Source organism: Ursus arctos, unplaced genomic scaffold, assembly GCF_023065955.2.
Source record: "Ursus arctos isolate Adak ecotype North America unplaced genomic scaffold, UrsArc2.0 scaffold_28, whole genome shotgun sequence".
NCBI lineage: Eukaryota > Metazoa > Chordata > Mammalia > Carnivora > Ursidae > Ursus > Ursus arctos.
The window spans coordinates 2,389,325-2,410,631 of NW_026622963.1; the positions used below are offsets into that span (position 1 = coordinate 2,389,325).

Consider the following 21,307-nt stretch of genomic DNA (forward strand, 5'->3'; position numbering starts at 1 on the left):
TATTTCTTTCTACATATGTATGAGAAATACTTACGGGTCTACAAAGGACTTTTCTAATATTTATATTTCATAAGGCTTTTGTGGAAAGGAAATTTGCTATTGCTGATCCCTTGCTCCCATGCAGACATGCAGCATTCATGTAAGTATTGTTTTCCCCTAACAATTAAATTTACTTAAGCGGTGAGTGAAGTGAGGGAGGGGGGTTTATTTATTTATTTTCTTGTTTTGCTGCTCATTGCCCCAACTAATGGGTTCCGTGGCAGACTTCCAGGTTGTATCAAGGGCTTCAGGACTCCCACACTTCCTGTAGCTGCTGTTCCAGCTTTGCGGTCATTTAGTTCCTCTTCTGTTTACCTTTTTGGAAGTAGTTTTTACTGGCTGGCTGTTACCAGAGAATGGAATGGTATAGGGGTGGCCATTAGTTTCCTTGGTTTGCCCTTCTGGTCTTTAATTCTTGTGAGGAGGTCCTCTTTTTTTAGGGCTTGGGAGTTGGCTCCCGTTTGACTCAAACTGAGCCCCAGTTTACCTGTGTTCATCGGTAGTGGAACGTACAGACAGTTCTAAATACTGGGATCTGGAGCATTAACTCACTGTAATACGTCTTTGGCCATCTCAGTAGGTGGTGGTTTTAAGGTAGCGATCCTTCATATCCTTATTTGCTGTTTAAAGTTTTACATCATGTTACAGCAACTGATCACAGTCCATTCTTTTCATTTAGTTCCATCAAAAAGCATCATGTACTTTAAGCAGCTTATTGAACTTGCTATATCCCCTTTTATCTAATTTCTTCTACACTTTTAGGTTGTATGCTACATCAAGCTCAAGATTTATGAAGAAATGCTTGAAAGCAAGTACTCTTCTGAGCCAAGGAATGCCAACCAAATAAATTCAGGAGGCCAAATAGCTGTTTTTAGGGATACTTCATTCTTACCGGTCTGTGACTGCTTGCTTAAAGGCATCATCTCAAGAGTTGTTTCACATGGAATGACTCAGGTGTTGGATGGATTGAGGTGATATGACCAGGCTAGGAATGACTTGGCAATGTTCTCGAACCTTGAATCAGCAAGATTTGGTAAAGCTGGCCTAGAAATCACTGTAGACTAAAGGAGGTTGCTGCGCTTTGGAAACATCTACTACTACCACGAAGGGCAGAAGAAGGAAAGTTAATTTGTATTTATTACAGTCTTTTTTTTAAAAAGTGAAGTCAGTTTTGGACTATGTACTATAATCTTGGCCATTGTGATTTGACAGGTCAGACACAGATGTACAGGTACTTTAGGACTGATAGTAGCAGTTTGTGTCTGTATGCTGTTTATCTTAGGTAATAAAACAGATGTTGATGGTAACAGCAGCCAAAAGCACATACACATTTCAGGAGCTTTAAAGTAATCCTTTCCCCTCCCCACTTCCCTTTTCCCCCAGGAAGGTTTATGAAACCTACGCTGTATGCTTTCTAAGCATCATGTTTCAGAGAATTAAGTATATCATATATATATATTTAGCTGATGTCGATGAGTAGCTGAATCTTAAAGTGTTTTAAAAGATCACGTAATCCTGGGCATTTGGGGTTGGGTGTGGGTGAGTGGATTTGCCTTCATGAACAGACCGTTTGAACAATTACCCCAGTCCCACTTGGAAGCTCTTCTTTAGTTCCAGGTGAAAGTAATAACTAACACGCAGCTGGAGTCAGTCTGTATCATTATTTCAAGTCAAGGGATTGTCTTCTTTCAGAGTCAGAATATTCAGCAGAGCACATTGCAAGAGAGAGGCTTCTCTCTCTTAAGACTGCTTGTCCTGGGAGGGCCCATGGGCAGGGCTTGGTCTTACTGGGAGGAGGTCATAATGACCAGGAATATGGCTGTTCCTAGGTAGGTCGTATGGATTCTGGATATAGCTGGAGTTATGACCGCGGCCTTCTTGGACCACACTGATTGTGGGCTCTAAGGAATATAGTGAAAAATGAGTTCAGAGAACAGATTAGCTTTGGTTGCCTTGTTGAGGGGGAATAGAGCTATTTAACTTGGTAGGGAGAGAAGCCAGGGATTTAGAAATCTGTGATAAATACATGAGGGTTAGGACTGAGGCTAGCTCATGAAATGGAAAACCTAAGTGAATGTACTATCGGAATCCTAAGCTCTGGTCAAAACCAAGAGGTTTGGAATATCCTAGAGGTAGGGGTCTTACCAATAAGCCCAGGGACATAGGCAAAATTGGAAAAAGGTAGAAGATGGTGATTTAGAAACTTGCAAATGTCTGTTCTGATTGTTTTCTTTTGTAAACTGGGATTTGTATCAACAATCAGTTGAAGTGTGTGTACCCACTGACTCCCCACCCCCAGCATGTCTGCTTCATAGTGGTTCTGATGTTTTTTTAAAGCAGAGTTGACACAAGAATGTGATTTCCTGCATGAGAGAGGAGGGTAATCCTGGGAGAGACCGTTCACCTTGGATTCCTTAAAAAGCAACAAAAGAAGGGTATGTTTTCAAGACAGGGTGAGTGGAGAGGGCTTGTTTTTACTTCAGATGCTGCACTATTGCCCTGATTTCACTAAGTTACTTATTTGAGACACCTACCAACTTCATATATATTTTTATTAGATGTCGACAAGGATGGCATATCTGTGTACGGAGACCCCGTGTGCATAGGCGACTTCATTTCTACATAGCTGCTTTCTGGAAGCTTGCAGGTGAGGATGGGCGGGTCCTTAATTGTGGCGTAAGGGTTTTCACTGCTATTCAAGGAACAAGTGCTAGAACTGCACACGGATTCTTTCATGTAATCTGTAAGGCAAGAGAGAATTCTTAGGACATGCAAGAACACGGACTTCATTTCAATACCAGAAACAGATTGCAGTTTATGTGCCTTCAGGATCCTGGATCTGTAAAAGCCTATGATAATCCAAGATTTCCTTCTTTTTTTTTTTTTTTTTTTTTTAAAGAGTTTATTTATTTATTTGACAGAGATAGAGACAGCCAGCGAGAGAGGGAACACAAGCAGGAGGAGTGGGAGAGGAAGAAGCAGGCCCATAGTGGAGGAGCCTGATGTGGGGCTCGATCCCAGAACACCGGGATCACGCCCTGAGCCGAAGGCAGACGCTTTAACCGCTGTGCCACCCAGGCGCCCCCCAAGATTTCCTTCTTAAATATGTTGACGAGTGCTTTCCTAGGTAGGCAGAGATTTTTTCATAAAGAAACTTACGTTTTTGGAGGGATAGGGACATTTTTGTTCTTAGTAATCAGGTACAGAACCAGAAGGGGATTAATTCAAGATACTCATAATGTGCTTTCACATCTATTATTTTTTACAAAATCCTGCAAAGATAGTTGATACTTTCTTATAGGGGGAAGGCCCAGAGAGATGCAGTGACTTGGCTGATGTCCTACAAGCTCATAAATGGCAGTGCCGAGGCTTGAATGTATGCCTTGGGACTCCTTGGCCTGTGTTTGTTCTGTGATATCGTTCTTCCTCAGAATTCTTTTTGATGAGTAAGAAACTTAGATTCAAAGGAATTAGGTGTGTGTTTTGGCACAGGTGTCAGCAACTTGGCAACCTTTAGGCAGCAAACTTCGGCAGCATCCCTGCTCTTGAGAAGCTTGTGATCAGAGGTGGGGCCGACTGAAGTGTAATAGAGGTGTAAAAAGCACCTGGGTCTCAAGCCAGCCTTTGGAAAGTTTGTTTTCTAGTAAGCCTTCCAGTGGGATCGCTTACCCCAGTTCTTATGAATCCTAACTGAAACCAATTTTAGCAGTATCTTTTTCTGATACTAGGAGAGCTCATGCTTCCTCTCCTGCTGCCTCTCAGGTGCGTCACCCCCAAGACTTCAGGGTATGTTAGGGTACAAAAGGATGCAGACTAGTTTCCAAATATGAGGCAAGGTAACTGTAGCTTACTGGAGGAAGAAAGTGTTTTCTTTGTGACTGGGAGTCACAGAAGGGAAGGGGAGCCCCTCCTTCAACCTGTATGCCATTTTCCCCTTTTGGGAAGATCACTGCCTCTTGTAGATCATTCCAAGTGAGGCAAGACTTGCCTGGAAAAAGCACTAGATTCTCTGTCATCTGGCCAACTCTGGCCCTCGTTCTTCTGTGATGATCTGCCAGCCAGGGAGTCTAGAAATAAGCATGGAATTGTAAGGGCTCGACAGTAATGAGTGGTCTTCAGAGGTCTAAATTTCTCTAAGTGGTAGCAGATGGTGAAATTTCTGTATTTCTCAGCTCTAAATTTCTCTTAAGTGGTAGCAGATGGTGAAATTCTTGGACAGTCTTTCACTGGAACTATCACATGCTCTCTGCCTCCAGCTTGTGAGATTAATGAAAATGTAAAAAATAATAATAAAGGGATCATTGTAACTCAAGGGGTGACCAGGTCCTGGGAGATCAGAACACTCCATGTGGCTGAAAGTTGAGTTGGGTGTCACCACTAGCAGTGTTTTCTCCCATAACGGGACTGGCTGGGAGGGGATTTACTTTTCTGAGTATAGGGTTACTGATGTTTCAGCAGGTGACATTTCCTCAGTCTTGTATAAAAGTACATTTACCCATTAGTTCATTCAGGTGTTCCTAATACCTGCAATGGAGCTAGAACAATAATTAATTCTCTCCGTCCCTTTTACTGCTTAAGAGGAAGCTGTGGCTTGGCATGAGGAAGTGACCTCCCCAGGTCGCACTGCTCGTCAGTAGCAGAGCGAGCTCCACAATCAGACTCAGAGCATTTTCCATCTCATCCTGGCCCACAGGTAGAGAGATGTTGGCCTTGGTCCCATCTGAGACTGTGGCCTCTTTCTAGCGTGGAACCCGAGAGAGGAGGAGGAGAAAACATTCTTGCTGGACAGTGAGCAGGCGCAGCTGCTGGTGAGGCTCTCATGAGGAAAGGGGGATGTGGGTGCTGGGCCACAGTCTGCCTAGAGCCACGTGAAGTTGCTTCTAGTGAGTACTTTGTTAGTACAAGGGGCTGGGGGGATGTCCAGGAACCCCAGCATGGTCCGTCATTCCCACTTTGGGTTCTCTGAACTTGGCAGCCGAAGAGTAAGGCAGTATGACTCAGAGCGGCTGGTTTGGAAACTGAGGACAAGAACTGCTTAAAGAAGGGCTATCCTCTCCGGATAGCCCTCAAATCCTCTAACACCCCGCCCCTGCCCCCACCCAGGCACATCCTTTTACTTTGATCGGTAGCTACCTTAGTTGCGTGTTTTCTAAAACTTGAGGAATAGTGGTAGAAAATGTGGCCCTTATGCTAGTATCTTCACTCCAGTTAGGTTATTTGGAACTTGATACATCTGTGAAGAGGGCTGGGCAGGAAGGACTATGATTACTGCTTCAGGAATGAGGATACTGAAGCTCATAAAGTTTGCCTGATGTTAGTAAGTAGTTAAGTTGGGGCTTAGCCCATCTTCAGTATCCAGTCATGGTGTTTTCCAAAATATTTTATTGTACTATACCCACCCTTCTTGTGATGATGTGAGATGGTGAAGTGAGGTGAATGACCTAGGTAGGCATTGTGACAGCCACTATTGACTTTGATCGTGTGACTGCGGGGTAACTGAAACCGAGGAAACAGAAACTGCAGATAAGGGGGACTTACTGCAAACAGTTTGCTTTGCAGCAGGGGGTGCACGTAAGTGACTGAAAGAGAAGTTGGGGTTGGGGGAGGGCATTCGTTTCAAAGAGAAGCTGTACCTTCCATAAAGGGGCCCGGGAAAAGAAAGGATGGAGAAGTGTATGTGTGGGTTGAGGTGGTCGGAAGAGTGTGTTGGATTATGGAATAATCTGGATTCTATATCTGGGAACTGGAGGGAGGAAAGGGCAAGGCTAGCTGGAAAACCTACACTTCAGAAAGCTATTCTTCTTTCCAGCTGAGTCATCTACCTGCCTGCCCTCAGGGAGGGTGGGGTAGGGGGAAGAGCAACCAGCCTCCCTAAGACACTTCCTCATGCTTTTACAGCCTCACCCTACCCCAGCCAGTCCCTGCACTTCAGGGCATTTTGCAAGGAAAGGGGAAGCGTCCACCAAGGCTACCTAAACTTTGGAGAGTGGCTCCTCCCAGGCCTGTAATTAGCATCAGACTGAAGGCTTAGCTTTATACTAAGTGTGCCTTAGTGTTTGTTCTCACCTAGTTCTAACCTCTCCCAAATCACAGTCTTACACCCTCAAATGCAGAAGGGGCCTTGGAAATGAGCCTAAACACCTTCATTTTATAAAGGAAGTAGCAAATCCAGAGAGGGGAAATGACTTTCCAAGGCCACCTTGTGAGTGGAATCAGAACTTACCTAGGCTTTTAGGTTCACACGAACATATAGGTAAAAAGTCAGTATTTCATTCTCGGGGAAAACCCAGGCACTGAAGATCTGTTTCTTCTCAGCCTATTACTATTATTAGAAAGCCACACTGCCTTTTCTCTTCCTGGGCCCTAGGTTAGCATTCTTCTCTTCATTGAGAGATAAGAATATGGGGCGAAGAAAAGGGAGATGATTACATGGTCAGAAGGAGAACCACACTGGCTAAAGTTTTCAGGATGTCACTGGACTCCTCACTACCTTGGAACCCAAAGTTATTGCAAGGAGACACGTGAAGGCTGGATTAGCAAGGAGCATACAGGTGGCATCCCTGTGGCAGCAACAGTGGGATTCAGGATTTCAGGATCATAAAGGTGATGGAGAGTGCCAGGGAGGATTTCTTCTGTATCACTTTGAAATGCCTGACAGACAAGGAATTAAACATAAGGCAGTTTGTTACAGTATCATTGTGTTGAGGGGGACATGGGGAAGGGGAGATGGGCAGGTGTTCAGAGGTAAAATGGGGTTAGCACAGCAAGCAATGTGTGGTGTCATGCAACTTCAGGATGACGGTGAGAGGGGGTCCAAAGTAAGTAACAAGGGCAAGGAGGAGCACTGGCTGAATTAAGACCTGGAGGGGGCCTTAGAGATGGTGCCAGTACAACCTCAGCCTTCTAACGGAGGTAGAAACCAAACACGGAAAATAACATTGTGACCTAGTCAGTGCCGCAAAGAACTAGGACTAGACTCCAAAACTTCCAGGACAGGGTCTTGCTCACTGAGTTCAGAGAACACTCAGACTCTTCACTCTTAATGGTTCTCATTTGGTTTGGCCCAGTAGTGTTAGGAAATAATTTGATTCCTGGTACAGACTAGTTTATTAAATGTTTATTTGGGAGTGCAGCCAGGTAGTGGGGTTTATTCCATGTCTTTGATAAATATTTCTGTAAAGTTCCAAACAGTGACATTTCATTTTCCTCTTCTTGAATTCTCTTGTTCTGATGTGTTGGTTCCTAGCACCTGTTGGCATATTTACCTAGGCAGCCGCCTTTCCTAATTCAAAGGATGATTACAGCCAGAGTGGTGAAACAAAACCTGGCTGCAAAATCTGGCCTTCCCTGTACTTACTTACAGGCTCAGATACATGATCCCACAAAACAGGAATGAATGACGCTGAGCCAGAGACACTGCCCTCCTCAGCTTTGTTACACATTTACAGTTTCGAGTCTGAAAGCAGTCACCCTAATCACAATGCCCAGGACAACAAAGTGCATAGGAAAGTTGTGTGCTCATTTATTGAGCTGTCTGGGCCTGTCTGAGCTTATTCATTTTTGAGTCATGCATATTTTCGGAGCTGAAAAGTCTCTTAGGAGATCTTTCTGCCCAGTCCCCACACCTCTTTGAGAAAGAGACTGAGGTCTTGGGTCACAGTGATAAAACAGTCAAGCTTTCTTTTGTGTTTTTAGCTTCACTACTGTAATGGTGCTTGCCTCCATTTGGATGGTTTGAGTCAATACGCAGAAAATGGCCAGAGTGGATGCTCCCAAGGGAGTCGTGAACTTTGTCCAGAAGCCGAGGGGTGACCTCCTGTTTTCAGATTCTCAGATTGTTCTCTTGGGCTGTACACATCCTAATGTGTTCGTGGAGACTTGCCCTTCCTGCTCTCTTGCTCAGAACCACCCACCCCTAACTCACCCCACTTCTAATAACCACTCCACCAAGGGCTATAGATAACTAGCTCTCCTTGGTTAGGAAATGGTTGTGTCTCGGGTATAACTAAGACTAAATCTGAAATACCAGAACGGTAATCCAGGAAATCTGGGTCCGTCTAGACCAGCGGTTCCTAAGTATTAGTTGGGAGGTATAGGCTGCCTAAGAATGCCCTGAAGTACTCATTACAAATGCAGATTCCAGGACCCCACTCTAGATCTGCTTCAGAGTCTTGGGAAGATGGGGTGTGGACTTCTGTATGTTTAACAAGCTTTCCACGTTATTCTGGTGCACAGCTAGGTCTGTGATAGCCTTTGGGATCTGTGCTGCCTGTCGTCTCTTTCAGTGTGGCTGAGACTCCTAAAGAGACCTCAGAGACGAAAGGAGAGCCCTGTTACATTAGTGCAGCCCTTATAACATGTAGAAACACTTCCCGTCTGTGACTTTTTTTATTGGATACTCACGATAACCTTAGTAGACACTAGGATAGGCATTAGACCATAGCATAGGCGTAATTATTCTGACCTTGCAGGTGAGGAAACTAGGCCTTGGAGAGCTCCCAGTCTGAGGTCACAGTTAATACTTGACAGAGTAGTAAGTGACATAGTTCCAAAGCCACCTATTTGACACATTCTGTTATTTAAACATAGGGCCTAAGCCCAGGGCAAGACCTGACCTTCGTCTTTGGTTTCACTCACAGACTTCCTAGAAGGATGATTCGACTTGCAGTTCCGATGTGCTTGGGATTAGTCCTCACCTCCTGCTCTCAGGGGCAGAGATCTCGAGGGTGGTGTGCCATACAGTATTAACCCTAGGTATTATTTTCATTCCTTGTGCCCCAGAAAGCCAGCACGTGCAGGGTGGCAGTCCTCGCCAGCGCAACGACAGGAGGCCTCTGGGGCAGGTAGATTGACTTTATTTCAGAATTTATAATCAATTTAACTCATACTAATTGGTTGGATAATGACATTCTGCATTTCCGGAGACATTTAGTTGGCATCTATAAAAAACCCACAAGCGCTTGCTAAGCAGGTGCAACTTAAATCGAAATATAAATTCATTATTATTATGATTGCTCCTCCTGAGCAGAGCTACCCAGCAGCCTCAGGTCCTGTGGTCTTTTTACTTTTGGGGGGAGTGGGGGAAGAGATGTGCGCAGTGTCTCTCTGGTAGAATTTCTGGTCATTTCACATCTGTACTCTTTATCTTGCTAAGCCCTTTCTAACGGGACGTCAGGATTGGATACTCTACCTTTGAAGCCTTTGTCCATAATGTATGTGTTCTGACGTCTATCCATTCCACAAGCACCTGCATTAAAATAGTATAAAGAGAAAAATGGGGTGAGTGACATTTACTTAAACTGCATGTGTTTTTGTTTTTTCCTCCTTTACCATAAAATTAGTTCTTTCGTGCTAGAGGGTTATTCTGGGCTTAATCTACTCTAAATCACTTTGAGCACACAGCAATGCCTGCAGGGCTCAGGAGCGTTAGTGGTGAGCTACAGCGCCCCCTGGCATACGCAGCCCTCCTCAACTCTGAGGGGGTGTGTCTTGCGTGAGGTGGTCACAGGCTGTTCTGATGCCACCTGCGGTCACTCTAGCTGAAGTTCCAAGCTCCAGAAGTACACGGTAAGGAATGAATCAGAGCCAGTTCTTAGCCTGGGAAGGGGTGTCTGACATTCCAAATTCCAGTTCTGTTGGATCTTGGAATGGGGTTGAAGACTCTTTCTTACCTCCTCTCCTGGATCTGAAGCTCGAGTGAGGGGAGCCAGGGAGGGAGGGGGACCGGTGGCTGAGATTCCCAATTAGTCATCTTCCAGAATGTAGTCACTCCCACCCATAATCTGCTTAGTTACCCATTTGGGGGAGTGGACCATTTGTACATAATTGAGAGCTGTCTTTGACAAGTATTACTAGTGTTTTTAATCCGAAGGCTTTTTCTCCCTTTTGGCTGTCAGTTTATTCAGCTCCTACAGTGCATGGTCCTAAAGCCATAGCCAGAGGCGGGACATAAAACTTCAGGGACCAAGCGCAGGTTCTTTGCTGCTGGTGATACCAGGAAAGAAGCTGTCTGGCATTTTTAGGTTGAGACTGTAATGACTCTGGCACAGAGTCCATTTTTTCCAGCTTTTAACTGAGGACACACTACCAGGCGAGGAATGCAGCAAGTAATTATTAAAATACAATGTGACTCCACTCGACTCTCCCCCGCTGCTGTTTAGATCCATCCCCATTCCACACCTCCTCCACTGAGTTCCTAAGTTGAATTTGTAGGAATCTATTATCTGCCTGCCTTCCCCACATTACTGAGTGATAAGGCAGAACCAGTCCAAGTTTTCCTCTAGTTGGCTATTCTTCTAGAAGGCCTGTAGGTACCTGTGCCCTTCAGAAACATGACTAGCAACCTGTATCCTTGGCATCACCTGAGCTCTTTATACTAAACAAAACAAGGGCTTCCTTCACCCTCCCTGAGGGAGGGAGGCTAGGCTGTTAACGTTTCCTTTTTTTTAGAACAGGAAACTGAGGCCCAAAGAGGGGCTGTGACTTGTCCGACACCGCATGAACGAGAAGCTAGATGTCCCTAAGTATTCTCTTCCATTGGCCACCAGCATGCTTTAGGGGAAGCCACAAAATGGTAGCATGTGGTGGCTCTGGCTGCACTGCAGAGTGTACATCTAGAAAGCAGGGAGAAATCTGGGCGGAGCCCAGAGCACACTCCCTTGGGGAAGGAGATACAGCATGGTGGGGGGTGGTGGGAGGGTTGTATTTGCTGGGGTTATTGAAAGACATGGCCCAGGGGACCTGCAGCCAAGAGCACAGCCTCCTAGGTACAGACTCAGGGTCTTTGCAGCCCACAGCTGCTCAAAGGGCAGATAAATTCAGAGCCTTCATGCTTCTTAGTGCTACTGCACCCAGGGACCTGCAGGGGTTGGCAGAGCTGCAGTTCCTTGAGCTCTAGAAACCAGCTAGAGCCTGAGGGTTGTCCGGTATACTAAGGCCCTGCCTTAGAGAGGCACTTGCTGGGGAGGCTACATTCTCTGTTGATTCATTATGCTTACTCCTATGGCCCCTGTTTTTCTAACTCCACATCCTCGCACAGCAGGACTGACTTTGCAAGTCTTTTCTTTCGTCTTTCCCAAGCCACTAGCTTGAGCAGAGAGGATGCCGGTTGACACATCCTACCCCAGCCTCTCCAGATCCCTGCTCGACCTGAGCCACTGGTGGGTCTGGGGTGTCTCTCTCTGGGGGACATTGGGCTTGTCATCCACACCGACAGGGCCCAGAGAATCCCAAAGGTGTCCCCATCCTCAAGTCATTTCTCAGTGGTTTAGGGTTGTATTCTGTGGCCGATAGGGAGTACAATTATGTTGTGGCCCCTTCACCTAATACCAGTCACAGTTTCTCCACATCCACTGACCGCGATGGGAGCAGGAGTGATGGGGGATGAATCCAGGCAAGCTTCCTTTAGATAGGGGATTGGGCTTGTAGACTAACCATGTTGGGAAGGAGGAGGGCCCAACAGGGAGAGTTCTGGGACCATGGGGGTGGGTCAAGGGGCAGGAAGGGGTAGGGCAGGTGCTGGGTCTGGTGTGGTATGAGAGCCTCGGGAGCCCAGCGGGTAGAGGGTAGGGCTGGGGGTCTAACCTGGTGAGTGTGGCTCAGCGGGGCGGCTGAGGTGTCTAAGTTCAATGTAGAAGTCCTCGGGCGGGTACCTGGCCTCCAGGGCACTGATCTGGAAATGGGAGTCTAGTGAGAGGAATGACAGGGAGGAGCCATTATTCCCAGGGCCCTGGTATGGCAGGGTGGGGAGTATGGAGGGGGCCAGGGTAGGGCAGGCTGGAAGGAATCAGGGCCCTGATGTGTAGTATCCAAGGGGGCAAGGGCTAGGGGATCTGTTAGAATTGAGGCCATCTACCTTTCTCCCTCACCTCCCCCCCCCCACCCCCAATAGGAATTGGTGCTCACAAGGGCAGTGGGGCAGAGGAAAGAAGCCTTTGGAAAGGAGTACCTTGGCAGGGCGTGGCTCAGGCAAGGGTCCTTTCCCAGACAGTGAATAAATCTTGCCCACATCTGGAAGCCCCACATTCAGGCCCTAGCTGTCTCCTTTGTGGTCCCTGGCTCATAGCCATCCTCTCCCCTAATAGAAATGAAGGGTGTCCTGGGCTTCATTTGCTTATGAGAACTGAAACAAGGGCTTGGGTTCCCCCATAACCCTTCTCCCTGGGGAAACCCATGCTCAGGATTCATCTAACCTCCTCCCTTGGAGCTAGGACAGGGACCCTTTCAATGTGGAAAAAGAACAGGTGGGGACATGATGGCAGGGGACCAGACTCAAACCGCTACTGACCTAACACGTTCACAAAGCTGTAGGGGGTCCAGCCTGTTGTGTCTCTGTCAAGGGACTTGTTACTGAGCTGTTTGGAGAGTAGGAGAGCAAGTTAATCCCTTTGCTCCCGAGGTGCCCCTGCCCAACCTTCACTTTGCCCAGCCTTGTGCACCCACCCCTGTGATGAGCCTGACCCACCTACTTCTCAGATCGTTGAGGGAAAGGAAGAGCTAGGTGTACCGTGGCCTGACTGAGCTCAGCGGGAGTGGAATCTACCCCATTCTGAGCTGTCTGGCTGAAGTTGTAGGGTTCCCAGCCCTTGGGACAAAGGAGGGCAGGGCCGCCCAAGAGCCAAGCAGTGCCCTGAGCCTAGCTGGCGGACTCTGACGAGGAAGTAGGTCAGCTGGGTGGGACTGAACTGTAGGAGAACAGGCTCTGGCGGTGTCTCAGATGCAACATGAGGCCATCTCTAGCACTAAGGGAGGTGCTAAGGCTGTCTGCCACATCATTGTCACCTCTGCTATCTGACTGGCCTGTGTGTGAGTCTCCCTTTTGTGAGCAAGGGAGAGCCTTGTTTGCTTCTAGCCTGCTGCAGCCTTGGTACTGGGCTCTAGTTCACCAAGGGCCTCGCACTAGGAAAGTCCAGATCCCTTCCCTCAGCTTCCAGCTCCTCAGATAAGCCTGAAGCCGGAGCTGGGAATGAGAGTCGGAGCTGAGGAGATACACAGGAAGAGGGGCCAAAGCTGTGGGCTCAGGGCACGCTGCATACAGCACTCCCATTTCATACGAAAACTGAGGCTGAGAACAAGTGGAAGAAAGGGGCCTTGGGGTTCTGGCTTGACAGTGGTTGCCCCTGTGTATTGTTAGGGGGTTCAAGCCGCACTGCCACCAGGCCTGTGGACTGGTGGACGTTTTCTTTGGGCCAGACAGGGAGAAAGGATTCCCAGCTCTCTAGGGTAGAGGCTTGGAATATGAGAACTGCTTCTGTCCATGTTCCTGACGCAGGAAGGATATTACAGGAAGCCAGGAGCCCTGGGATTGCCCTCCTCATGGTCTTGCTATTGTATGTATGTATGTGCAGGGCTGTGTGTGTGTGCGTGCGCGTGCGCGTGGTGTCAGGAGGTATGCAGCGTGAGCCTGTCAGACCTTGTGGTCCTAGAGCTGTTTACATTTCTGAACTTCCTGCTCTCCCCAGTATGGGTCCTGGCACACCACGGGGGGTGGGGGGGACTCCCTACACGTGTGCTGAAACATCCTTGCCCGAGGGCCTGTGATTGTAAGAGGAGGTCTCGCTATCAGCCGGGTTATGCTGGGAGCTGTGAAGGGAGGGCCCTGTCCAGGGCGGTGCACACCTGTCCTTGGAGGCCTGAAGGGTTCGCTGTCAGTGAGAACATCGGCTATGGCTGATATGTGGGTTTCTGTCCCTGTGTCAGTTCTGACTGCAGTATATGGTTGCAGGTATGTAGCAGTGGTGTGTATGCCAGATAGAAGGGCATCCGCTGGTACCTGAGTCCCAGTGGTGTCTCTAAGGTGCTGGTTGCATGCGTGGTGTTGGGAATGCACTGTAGTGATTGGTGGGAGGTGGCGTAGTGTTTTGATTACATACGTTATGTGGCAAAAGTGGTTACGTGGTTATATGTGACGAGAAGGCACCACGTGATGATCACATGATTTGGTACCAGTTCGTTACACACGGGTGTGGGGGTATATATCCTATCGAATGACGCTGTAGTTTGGTTACATGTGATGTCTGCTGGTTAAATGGCACTTGTTGGTTCCATGTAACCTGTGGCTTCCTGTTAAATGCTTCACAGAGCGTTTACATGTCCCATGGATCCCAGGGCTGTTTAATGTATTGGCACTTGGTTCTACATGGACCCTCCAGGTGGAGTGTGGTTCCTTCCTAGGCAGAGGTGAGGGCTCATTGGGAGGACAGTGGGTGGGGGCTGGGGAGTCGGGGGCCCGGTACCTTGGTGGGGCTGTTCCTGTCCAGAGTGCTGGCCTGGCCGGTGGCAGGCCCCCCGCACGCCAGTGCGTGGTAGCTGGAATTGGAAAAGCACTGGGCATGGCTGCTACTTTGAGACAAATCTGGGAAGAGAACAAGGTGCCATACCATCATACCCCTGCCCCTGGCATGAGACACCCCAATTTTAACACTTGGCCTGGGCAGCCTTGGGAGTGCTCTGCAAAGAGAGACACGTTAAGTCCCCCATCCCCCAAGCTCTCTGGTATCCACTACCCCCACAGAAATCTGTGGAGCCTAATTTGCCTCTTCCTTCACAGTGGCCTTCCCTGCACGATGCGAGTTAGGCTTGCCAGTGTTGGAGGGTGGCGCCCAGCAGCTACAGCGTGGATGAGGAGTATTGGCTTTGACAGCATCATATGTCCCTGAGCCTCTGCTGCCCTCCCCAGCCTCCCTCCAGAGATCTATCCCAGGAGTGAGGCCATAAAGAGAATCCCTCTTCTCTTAGCCCCAGCCCTGCCCTCTTGTGGATTCCAGGACCCCTCCCAGTGTTGGGGAATTCCAGTGGAGTGGTGTGAGAAAACCAGCCAGACTTACTCATAGTCATAGAAGAAAATCCCCAAATCATCTCTGTGGGCTTGGGATTTCATCAGGGGATTGCTTTGGCTGAAACCCAGGGAGGCAAGCAGGCCAGGAGCTCTCTGAAGGCAGGGCCTGTACCTGGACCCCCCCTGTCTACCCTGCAGCACTTAGCAGGAATGAGCTGACGTGATCTTGGTTTTCTAAATCCAAGATGCAGGAGGCTGCAGGTCAGCCGTAAGTTATGGAGCCAGCGGGAGAAAGTGCTCATCCTCATCTTACCCAGACGGGCCCAGTGTCCTGTGGCTCAGGGTTATGGGCAATTTCAGAGCATTTTGACCTCTTCTGTTTAACTAAATATGAAGCCAAAAGCCTCATTTCTAAGGCAGCAGTCCAGGGTTCAGGAGAGAGGAAGGGTCCAACCCAGCAGCCCCACCTCTACCCCATTCCGACTCTAGACAGAATGCCCTTTGGGGTTACTACATTGGCGGACATCCTGGGTCATTGTCCACACTTTCAGCTCTCCCCCACCCCAAGTCAGGCACCATCCCCTTCCACTGTATCAATAGGGCCCTCCTAACTCTGGGAACTGGGAGGGAGGGTTGCTCTGCGGCCTTCCCCAAGGAAGCAAAGATGGAACAGGGCTTGGAAACAGCCCCAGGGCCAGTTTCTTGAGGTGGCTCCGACATTAGGCTGAGAAGAGGTTCCCCTGGAGAGTTGAGGAACGTTACTGTTCAGTGTGGGTGTTCCTGTGGCCAAAGCCTGGTGAGAAAGATGGGAAGGAAGCTCTGGGGAAATGGAAGGGGACTCCTAATCATAGCTGCTCAGAGCTAGGTGCCCAGGAAATGACATTCTCATAAAACCCCCTCTACCTTTGCCAAGTAGGCTTCTTCTCCCCACGTCCCCTGTCTCTCCCTGGGGTGGCTGTGTGTGTGTGTGTGTGTGTGTGTGTGTGTGTGTGTGTGTCTAGGGGTAGGAGAGGGGATGCTGGCGGCATAGCGCTTACCTGAGAGCGAATAGTCAGTGCTGGTCATCCTCATGGCAGGTGTATAGGAGACACGGGGAGCCAGGTCACGGCCTTTCTCTTTCTGTCGCCGTCGGCGCCAAGCAAACAGGCCCAGCAGCACCACAATGAGGAACAACAGGAGGATGATGCCTGTGACAGCACCCACTGAGTGCCGTTCTGCACCCAGCGCTGGGCTGATCTTGGTGTAGGGGTTCAGCTCCTCCATCATTAGCGCAGCTGCAGATGGAGGGAGGACCTGAGTCTGGGACAGGCCTGTTTGCTCTGCAGATCCTGGCCCAGCGCCTAGAGCCCTCTAACTTTAGGAGACCTGGGTTCTGGTCTTTGGCTCTATTCTTCAATCCCTGGGTCATCCTGTCCCTCACTGTGCCTGTTTCTTCGACAGCTGCCTACAGGGGATGGAGTTCCAGGGTCGTGACACCAAACAGATGTGATCGTGGATGGCAAATAAAATAACAACGAATGCTTACTGAGTACTTTGTTCTAAAAAGCGAGTTACGGATACTCACTCACTTGATCTGCCCAGCAGCCATATGAGATAGGGACTATTTAATTACTTCCCTTTCACAGATGAAGAAACTGAGTCATCACAAGGTTAGATAATTTACCCAAGAGCATATAACCAGTAACTGGTAAAGTCAGGTTCCTCAGGAGTTGGGAAAAGTTGGACTCAGCCCATCTCCTAGCTTACCAGCTATGTGACTCCAAGTCCTCAGTCTGCCCATTTGTAACATGGGGGCAGTAATCCCACCCTCCGCAGGGAACTGTGAGCACCGTATGACAGACTGGCAATGAAAGTGTGCCTCTGTGCCCACGAATACTGTCCACAAAACCCCTCTTGATGACATACATGTGGGCTACCTCCATGCTGTTGCTAAGCCCATGGTGGGGGTCGTCCTGCTGCCCAGCACCGTCTACACCTCTCCTTGGCTGTCATCAGCAACTGGCCTAACGGAGCTAGCCAACATCCTCAGGGAAATAATGTGCTGCATTATCATTCTTTATGATATATCATCAGAATGCAACGGAAAGGTCTTCTGGCCCCCTTTCTGTTATGTGGGTAAAATGAAAGCCCCTTCTCATTCCCCATCTTCTAGAACAAACCTAATATAATCCCTTTCTGTTCGCAGCATTTCACAACGTGTTTTTATGTATACAGAATCATTTATTGGGTGCTTGCTTATGTGCCAGGACTATGCCAAGTCCTGTGTTCATATTGTCTCAACTTGTCCTCACGACTGTACTATGGGATGTCATCTGACTGCAGAGCTGGAGCCAGGGTTGAGCCCCTTTGGGCTCTTCAGCCCTCAAAAGAACCTTGTGCTGTGCTGGAAGACAAGAATTTCTTCCCACTTGGCATTTGGGATAATAAGCCATTAAGTAAAACGAAATGGTCTGCCTAGGACATCTAACAGGTAATGGCCGAACCAGAACTGGGCCTATCTTCGACTGCCCGCTGGCCTTTCCACAGGACTAGCTTGTGGGTACCTTTGTTTGGCTCACAGGAGACTTGCCAAGGTTGAGCACGGGGGAGCCGTGACTGAGAGGCTCCCGCTCCCTGTGCCTCCCTCTCTGCAACACACCCCTTTGCTCTCCTTCCAAAAGCGAATAAAGGGAAGTCACAAACTGTCCTTATAAAATCCAGTTGTTCCCATTGGAATCTCCCTAGATCCTGCCTCCCTGGGGCCCTTTCCAGAGCCCCCCGCCTGGGGACTCCCCCTGTGTATTACCTTGGTCACACCGGATTCCTTTGAATCCAGAGCTGCAGTAACAGGTGCCAGTGACGTGGTCGCAGGTGGCATTGTTCATGCACTCACACAGCTGCTGACACCCGTAGCCAAAGGTTCCTGGGGCACATCCTGTGTAGCATGAAGAAAAGGGACAGACGGTGAGACACACCCACTCTCCCATCCCATCCGTGGCCCGCTATGATTAGCCAGAGTCAGACCGATTTCCCTGTGGCTCCTGCTGTGGTTTGGTTGGATGCGTGGGGGTGGACGGAGCACCTTAGCCCGGAGTGGGGGGGACTCCTACTTCCTCCTCACTCGACACCTTATGCAGCATCTTCCAAACGCCAGGCCCTGAGCTGGGTGCCCCGGAGGCTTCAAAGAATATTAAAGATGTGTCTCCCTTTATTCCCTCGGTACCCCCTCAGGCATCTGTTCTGCTCTCGGCACCCCCATTCCTCCCGACACCCCCATTCCTCCCGACCCCCAACTGGAGGAAGAAACTACAAACATCAAAGTAGGCATGACCTTCTTCAGCCTTTTTTCTTGGAAGCTGCTCCAAAAATCCAGGAACAGGACGTGCAGAGTCCTGAGTGTTAAGGGGGAGGCTTCCCCGGCAGGAGGCTGATGCCTGGCACCAACACGCAGGGTCAGGGGTTAGGACAGCTTACTCTGCTCACAGTGTCGCCCAGTGAAGCCCGTGCGGCAGGTGCACTTGCCGCTAATGTGGTCACAGCTGGCGCCGTTCTGACACTGGCACACACGCCCACAGTCCTTCCCGTAAAACGCTGCAGGGCAGCCTGGAGAAACAGGGAGGGGACAAGGGCGGTACAGTCGGGACCAAACCTGTCATTCCTTCAGACAAAGGTGCCTTAGCACCAGAGCCAGGCTGGGGTCTCCCCGCTGTGTACCCACAGGCTGTTCCTCCCTCTCTGGGCCCCACCGTCCAGGCGCTCTGATCGTCGTGATTGCTGGAGCCCCTGACAGCCCTGACTTTCCAGGACTTGGGGCTGTTCAACCCCTGAATCCACCCAGGTTTCCCACTCCTTGGGTGGGTGGGCACAGCCCCTGACCCTCGCCCCACCTCCTCCCGCACTCCACAGGCCTGGATGATGCCCAAGGCAGCCAGCAGGCTGCAGCCCGAGATTCCAAATAGCTGGGAGGCCGGGAGGCAGGACTTACGCTGCGTGCAGAAGAGTCCGGTCCAGCCAGGGGTGCAGTGGCAGGCTCCGTCCTCAGCGCGGCAGCTCCCCCCATTGTGGCAGCTACAGGTGTGGAAGCAGGCGGGGCCCCAGAACCCTGCTGGGCAAGCTGGGGAGGGGGGAGCGAGACGCAGAGGGTAAGGGCAAGGCAGAGCGAAGCAGACAGGAGAGAGAGGGAGGGGGGAGGGCACATCAGCCGAGGTGCCCCGATACACCCCGCTGTACTTCCTGGCTTTCCTGGCACGCTGTTCCCAGAATTCCTCCACTCACCTCTTGGCCCACTTACCCAGGATTCCCATGAAGCCCAGATTCTCTGCCCACTCTCCCAGCTCTGAGGGCTCCTGGCCTTCCCTTCCTGGGGGACTGGCTGTGATTTGCAGAGTGGGTGGGTGTGGTAAACTAAACATCGCAGTTTACAGTGTGAACACGGTGTGTTTAACTTCCCCGTGACGATGGGGGCTCTCCCAGGATAGGGACTCCCCTCCTTCGGCTGCTGAGCTCCCTGAGGATGACACTTGTGTCTCCTCCACCGAATGGAAACTCCCTCGGGCCAACTGGGACCTCCCTAGGGGTCCTGTCCCCGTCTTACCTATCAGACAAGGCGCTCCATGGGGCAGAGGTTAGGCCTCCACCCTCAGATTGTGTGGTCTCGGTACACCTTACAAGATTGGGTACACCTTACAAGAACAGCCTCTCCAATGCCTTGTCCAGGCTTATGTGCCCAGGACATCATTCATGTGGGTCGCTCCGGGGACGCCCTCACCCCTCTGAGGTGACTGCCCTGGTCTCACCTCACTTCCCCACTTCCAGCCCCCAGCATGCTAGTCCCTGCCCCTCCCTCCTTCCCAACCAAACAGGGGCCACTCCTTACTCAGGTGCTCATGGAGTATTAATTCTCAGTAGTAATGACAATACTCCCAGCAATGTCAATGCCTTCCATACTAACAGTTAATAATGCCAGTGGTCAACCCTAAGAACTCATCATGTTAGCTGTGGGACTCTAACTGGGACTCAGGTGGACATTCCTGTCTGCGGAAGGGGATTTCAGTCCTGGGAGGTGGAGGCATCAGGGGTAAGAGGTTCTGGGTGAGGAGGAGGGTGTGTTTTGGGGCCTGACTCCTGGGGGGGGGGGCATTGCTTGGGCAGCTGCTTACCCTGTGAGCAGTCCTTTCCAATCCATCCGGGGACACATTGGCAGGAGCCATCGATGGGGCTGCAGGTCCCGTTGTTGGCACAGGAGCAGAGCTGGGCACAGTCCTGCCCGAAGTGCCCTCCAGCACACACTGTGGGCACAGGACAGCCTGGCACCTACTCTCCCACCCGCTCTCCTCAGACCACCACCCACAGCAGCTGCAGCCCTGGGAGTTCACAGGTCACAGCCGCGATGGCCCAGACTCCCAGATCTGCGTGGGACCTGCCCACCCCCACAGCCCCATCTCCCTGCTCCGGTTGCACATGAAGGAGTTCCCCTCCTGTGCCCACAGCTGCATTCCTCCGGAGGCTCAATTAATGATCCCTTTGAAGGCACAGACAGTCCCAAAGGGACTCTAAGTCGCTTGACTTGGCCTCACGGATGGAAGCGGTCAGGCTGGGACTCCCACCCCCGCTCTCCACCCCGGGCTCCCCACACTGCTCCGCAGCCTTCTGCCGTCTGTTACCACGTGCTCGCCAGCATCACTGATCCCACCGCACGAGGGTGGACCATGTTTGTAGCTGGAAGGAGAGGGACGAGTGCGGGGTGGCAGGTCGGCCTGCAATTAGACTGCTGGAGGACTGTCTGCCCACCCGTTTCCTCTGTGTCTCCAAACCCCACCTGTCCCTCAGGCCTTAGCTCAGCCTCAGGGCAGCCTTCCTGGGTTCACAAGGTGCTCTCTTCCACGGAGCCCCTGTGATATTTCAGTTGGAGTCAAACAAGGGGTGTGGTACCCCCCCCCCCCCCGGAGGAGTCACTCCTTGGTCCCTAAAGGAAGGGCTTGTTTCCTCAATGAGGCTGCAAGCTCCAGGAGAACTAGGTCTACGTGTTAACTGAGCACCTCTCATCTCCCCTGCAGTTCATTCTCCACCTGCTTCCTACAACTCGAGCTCTTCACGGCACTTCTGTGCCCTGCTCAAACACCCTCAGTGCCTCCCAGTGCCCCCACATAAAATCTGGACCCTAAACATCAACACCTAAACTATTTCACCTGGTGACTACCCCGCTCTCCCAGCCACAGAAGCCACTGGCCCACACACCACATTCTAATAACACCTGTGCCTTCGCTCCTGCTGTTCCTTCCAGAGCTTCCCGGACCCTCCTGTCCAGCTGTGGAAATCTTACCCTGCCTGTAAGACTCGTTTTATTTTTATATTTTATTATTTTTTTTAAGTAGGCTCCATGCCCAGCATCGAGCCCAGGGCAGGGCTTGAACTCACGACTCAGATCAAGATCTGAGCTGAGATCAAGAACTGGATGTTTAACCGACTGAGCCAGCCAGGTGCCCCTCGGACTCCTTTTAAATGCGACCTTCC

General features: G+C 50.3%; 1 protein-coding gene across 4 annotated transcripts in view; it reads right to left on the bottom strand.

The window, feature by feature from the left end:
• Window positions 1-1,480: 1,480 nt before the first annotated feature.
• MEGF11 (multiple EGF like domains 11) overlaps window positions 1,481-21,307 on the bottom strand; it is a 218,629-nt gene continuing 198,802 nt past the window's right edge. The window contains exons 15-25 of one of the 4 annotated variants that reach the window (XM_044392024.2): window positions 19,954-20,082; window positions 18,780-18,908; window positions 18,269-18,397; window positions 17,601-17,729; window positions 15,853-16,089; window positions 14,274-14,392; window positions 12,326-12,392; window positions 11,623-11,724; window positions 9,230-9,286; window positions 2,574-2,780; window positions 1,481-1,940 (exon numbers count right to left, since the gene is read on the bottom strand). In XM_044392024.2, coding sequence (XP_044247959.2) covers window positions 1,780-1,940; window positions 2,574-2,780; window positions 9,230-9,286; window positions 11,623-11,724; window positions 12,326-12,392; window positions 14,274-14,392; window positions 15,853-16,089; window positions 17,601-17,729; window positions 18,269-18,397; window positions 18,780-18,908; window positions 19,954-20,082 — 1,466 coding nt within the window. In that variant the 3' untranslated portion in view covers window positions 1,481-1,779. Of the gene's footprint in view, window positions 1,941-2,573; window positions 2,781-9,107; window positions 9,287-11,622; window positions 11,725-12,325; window positions 12,393-14,273; window positions 14,393-15,852; window positions 16,090-17,600; window positions 17,730-18,268; window positions 18,398-18,779; window positions 18,909-19,953; window positions 20,083-21,307 lie in introns of those variants that run through there. The other 3 variants (XM_044392025.2, XM_026478347.3, XM_044392026.3) reach the window with 3 other exon arrangements.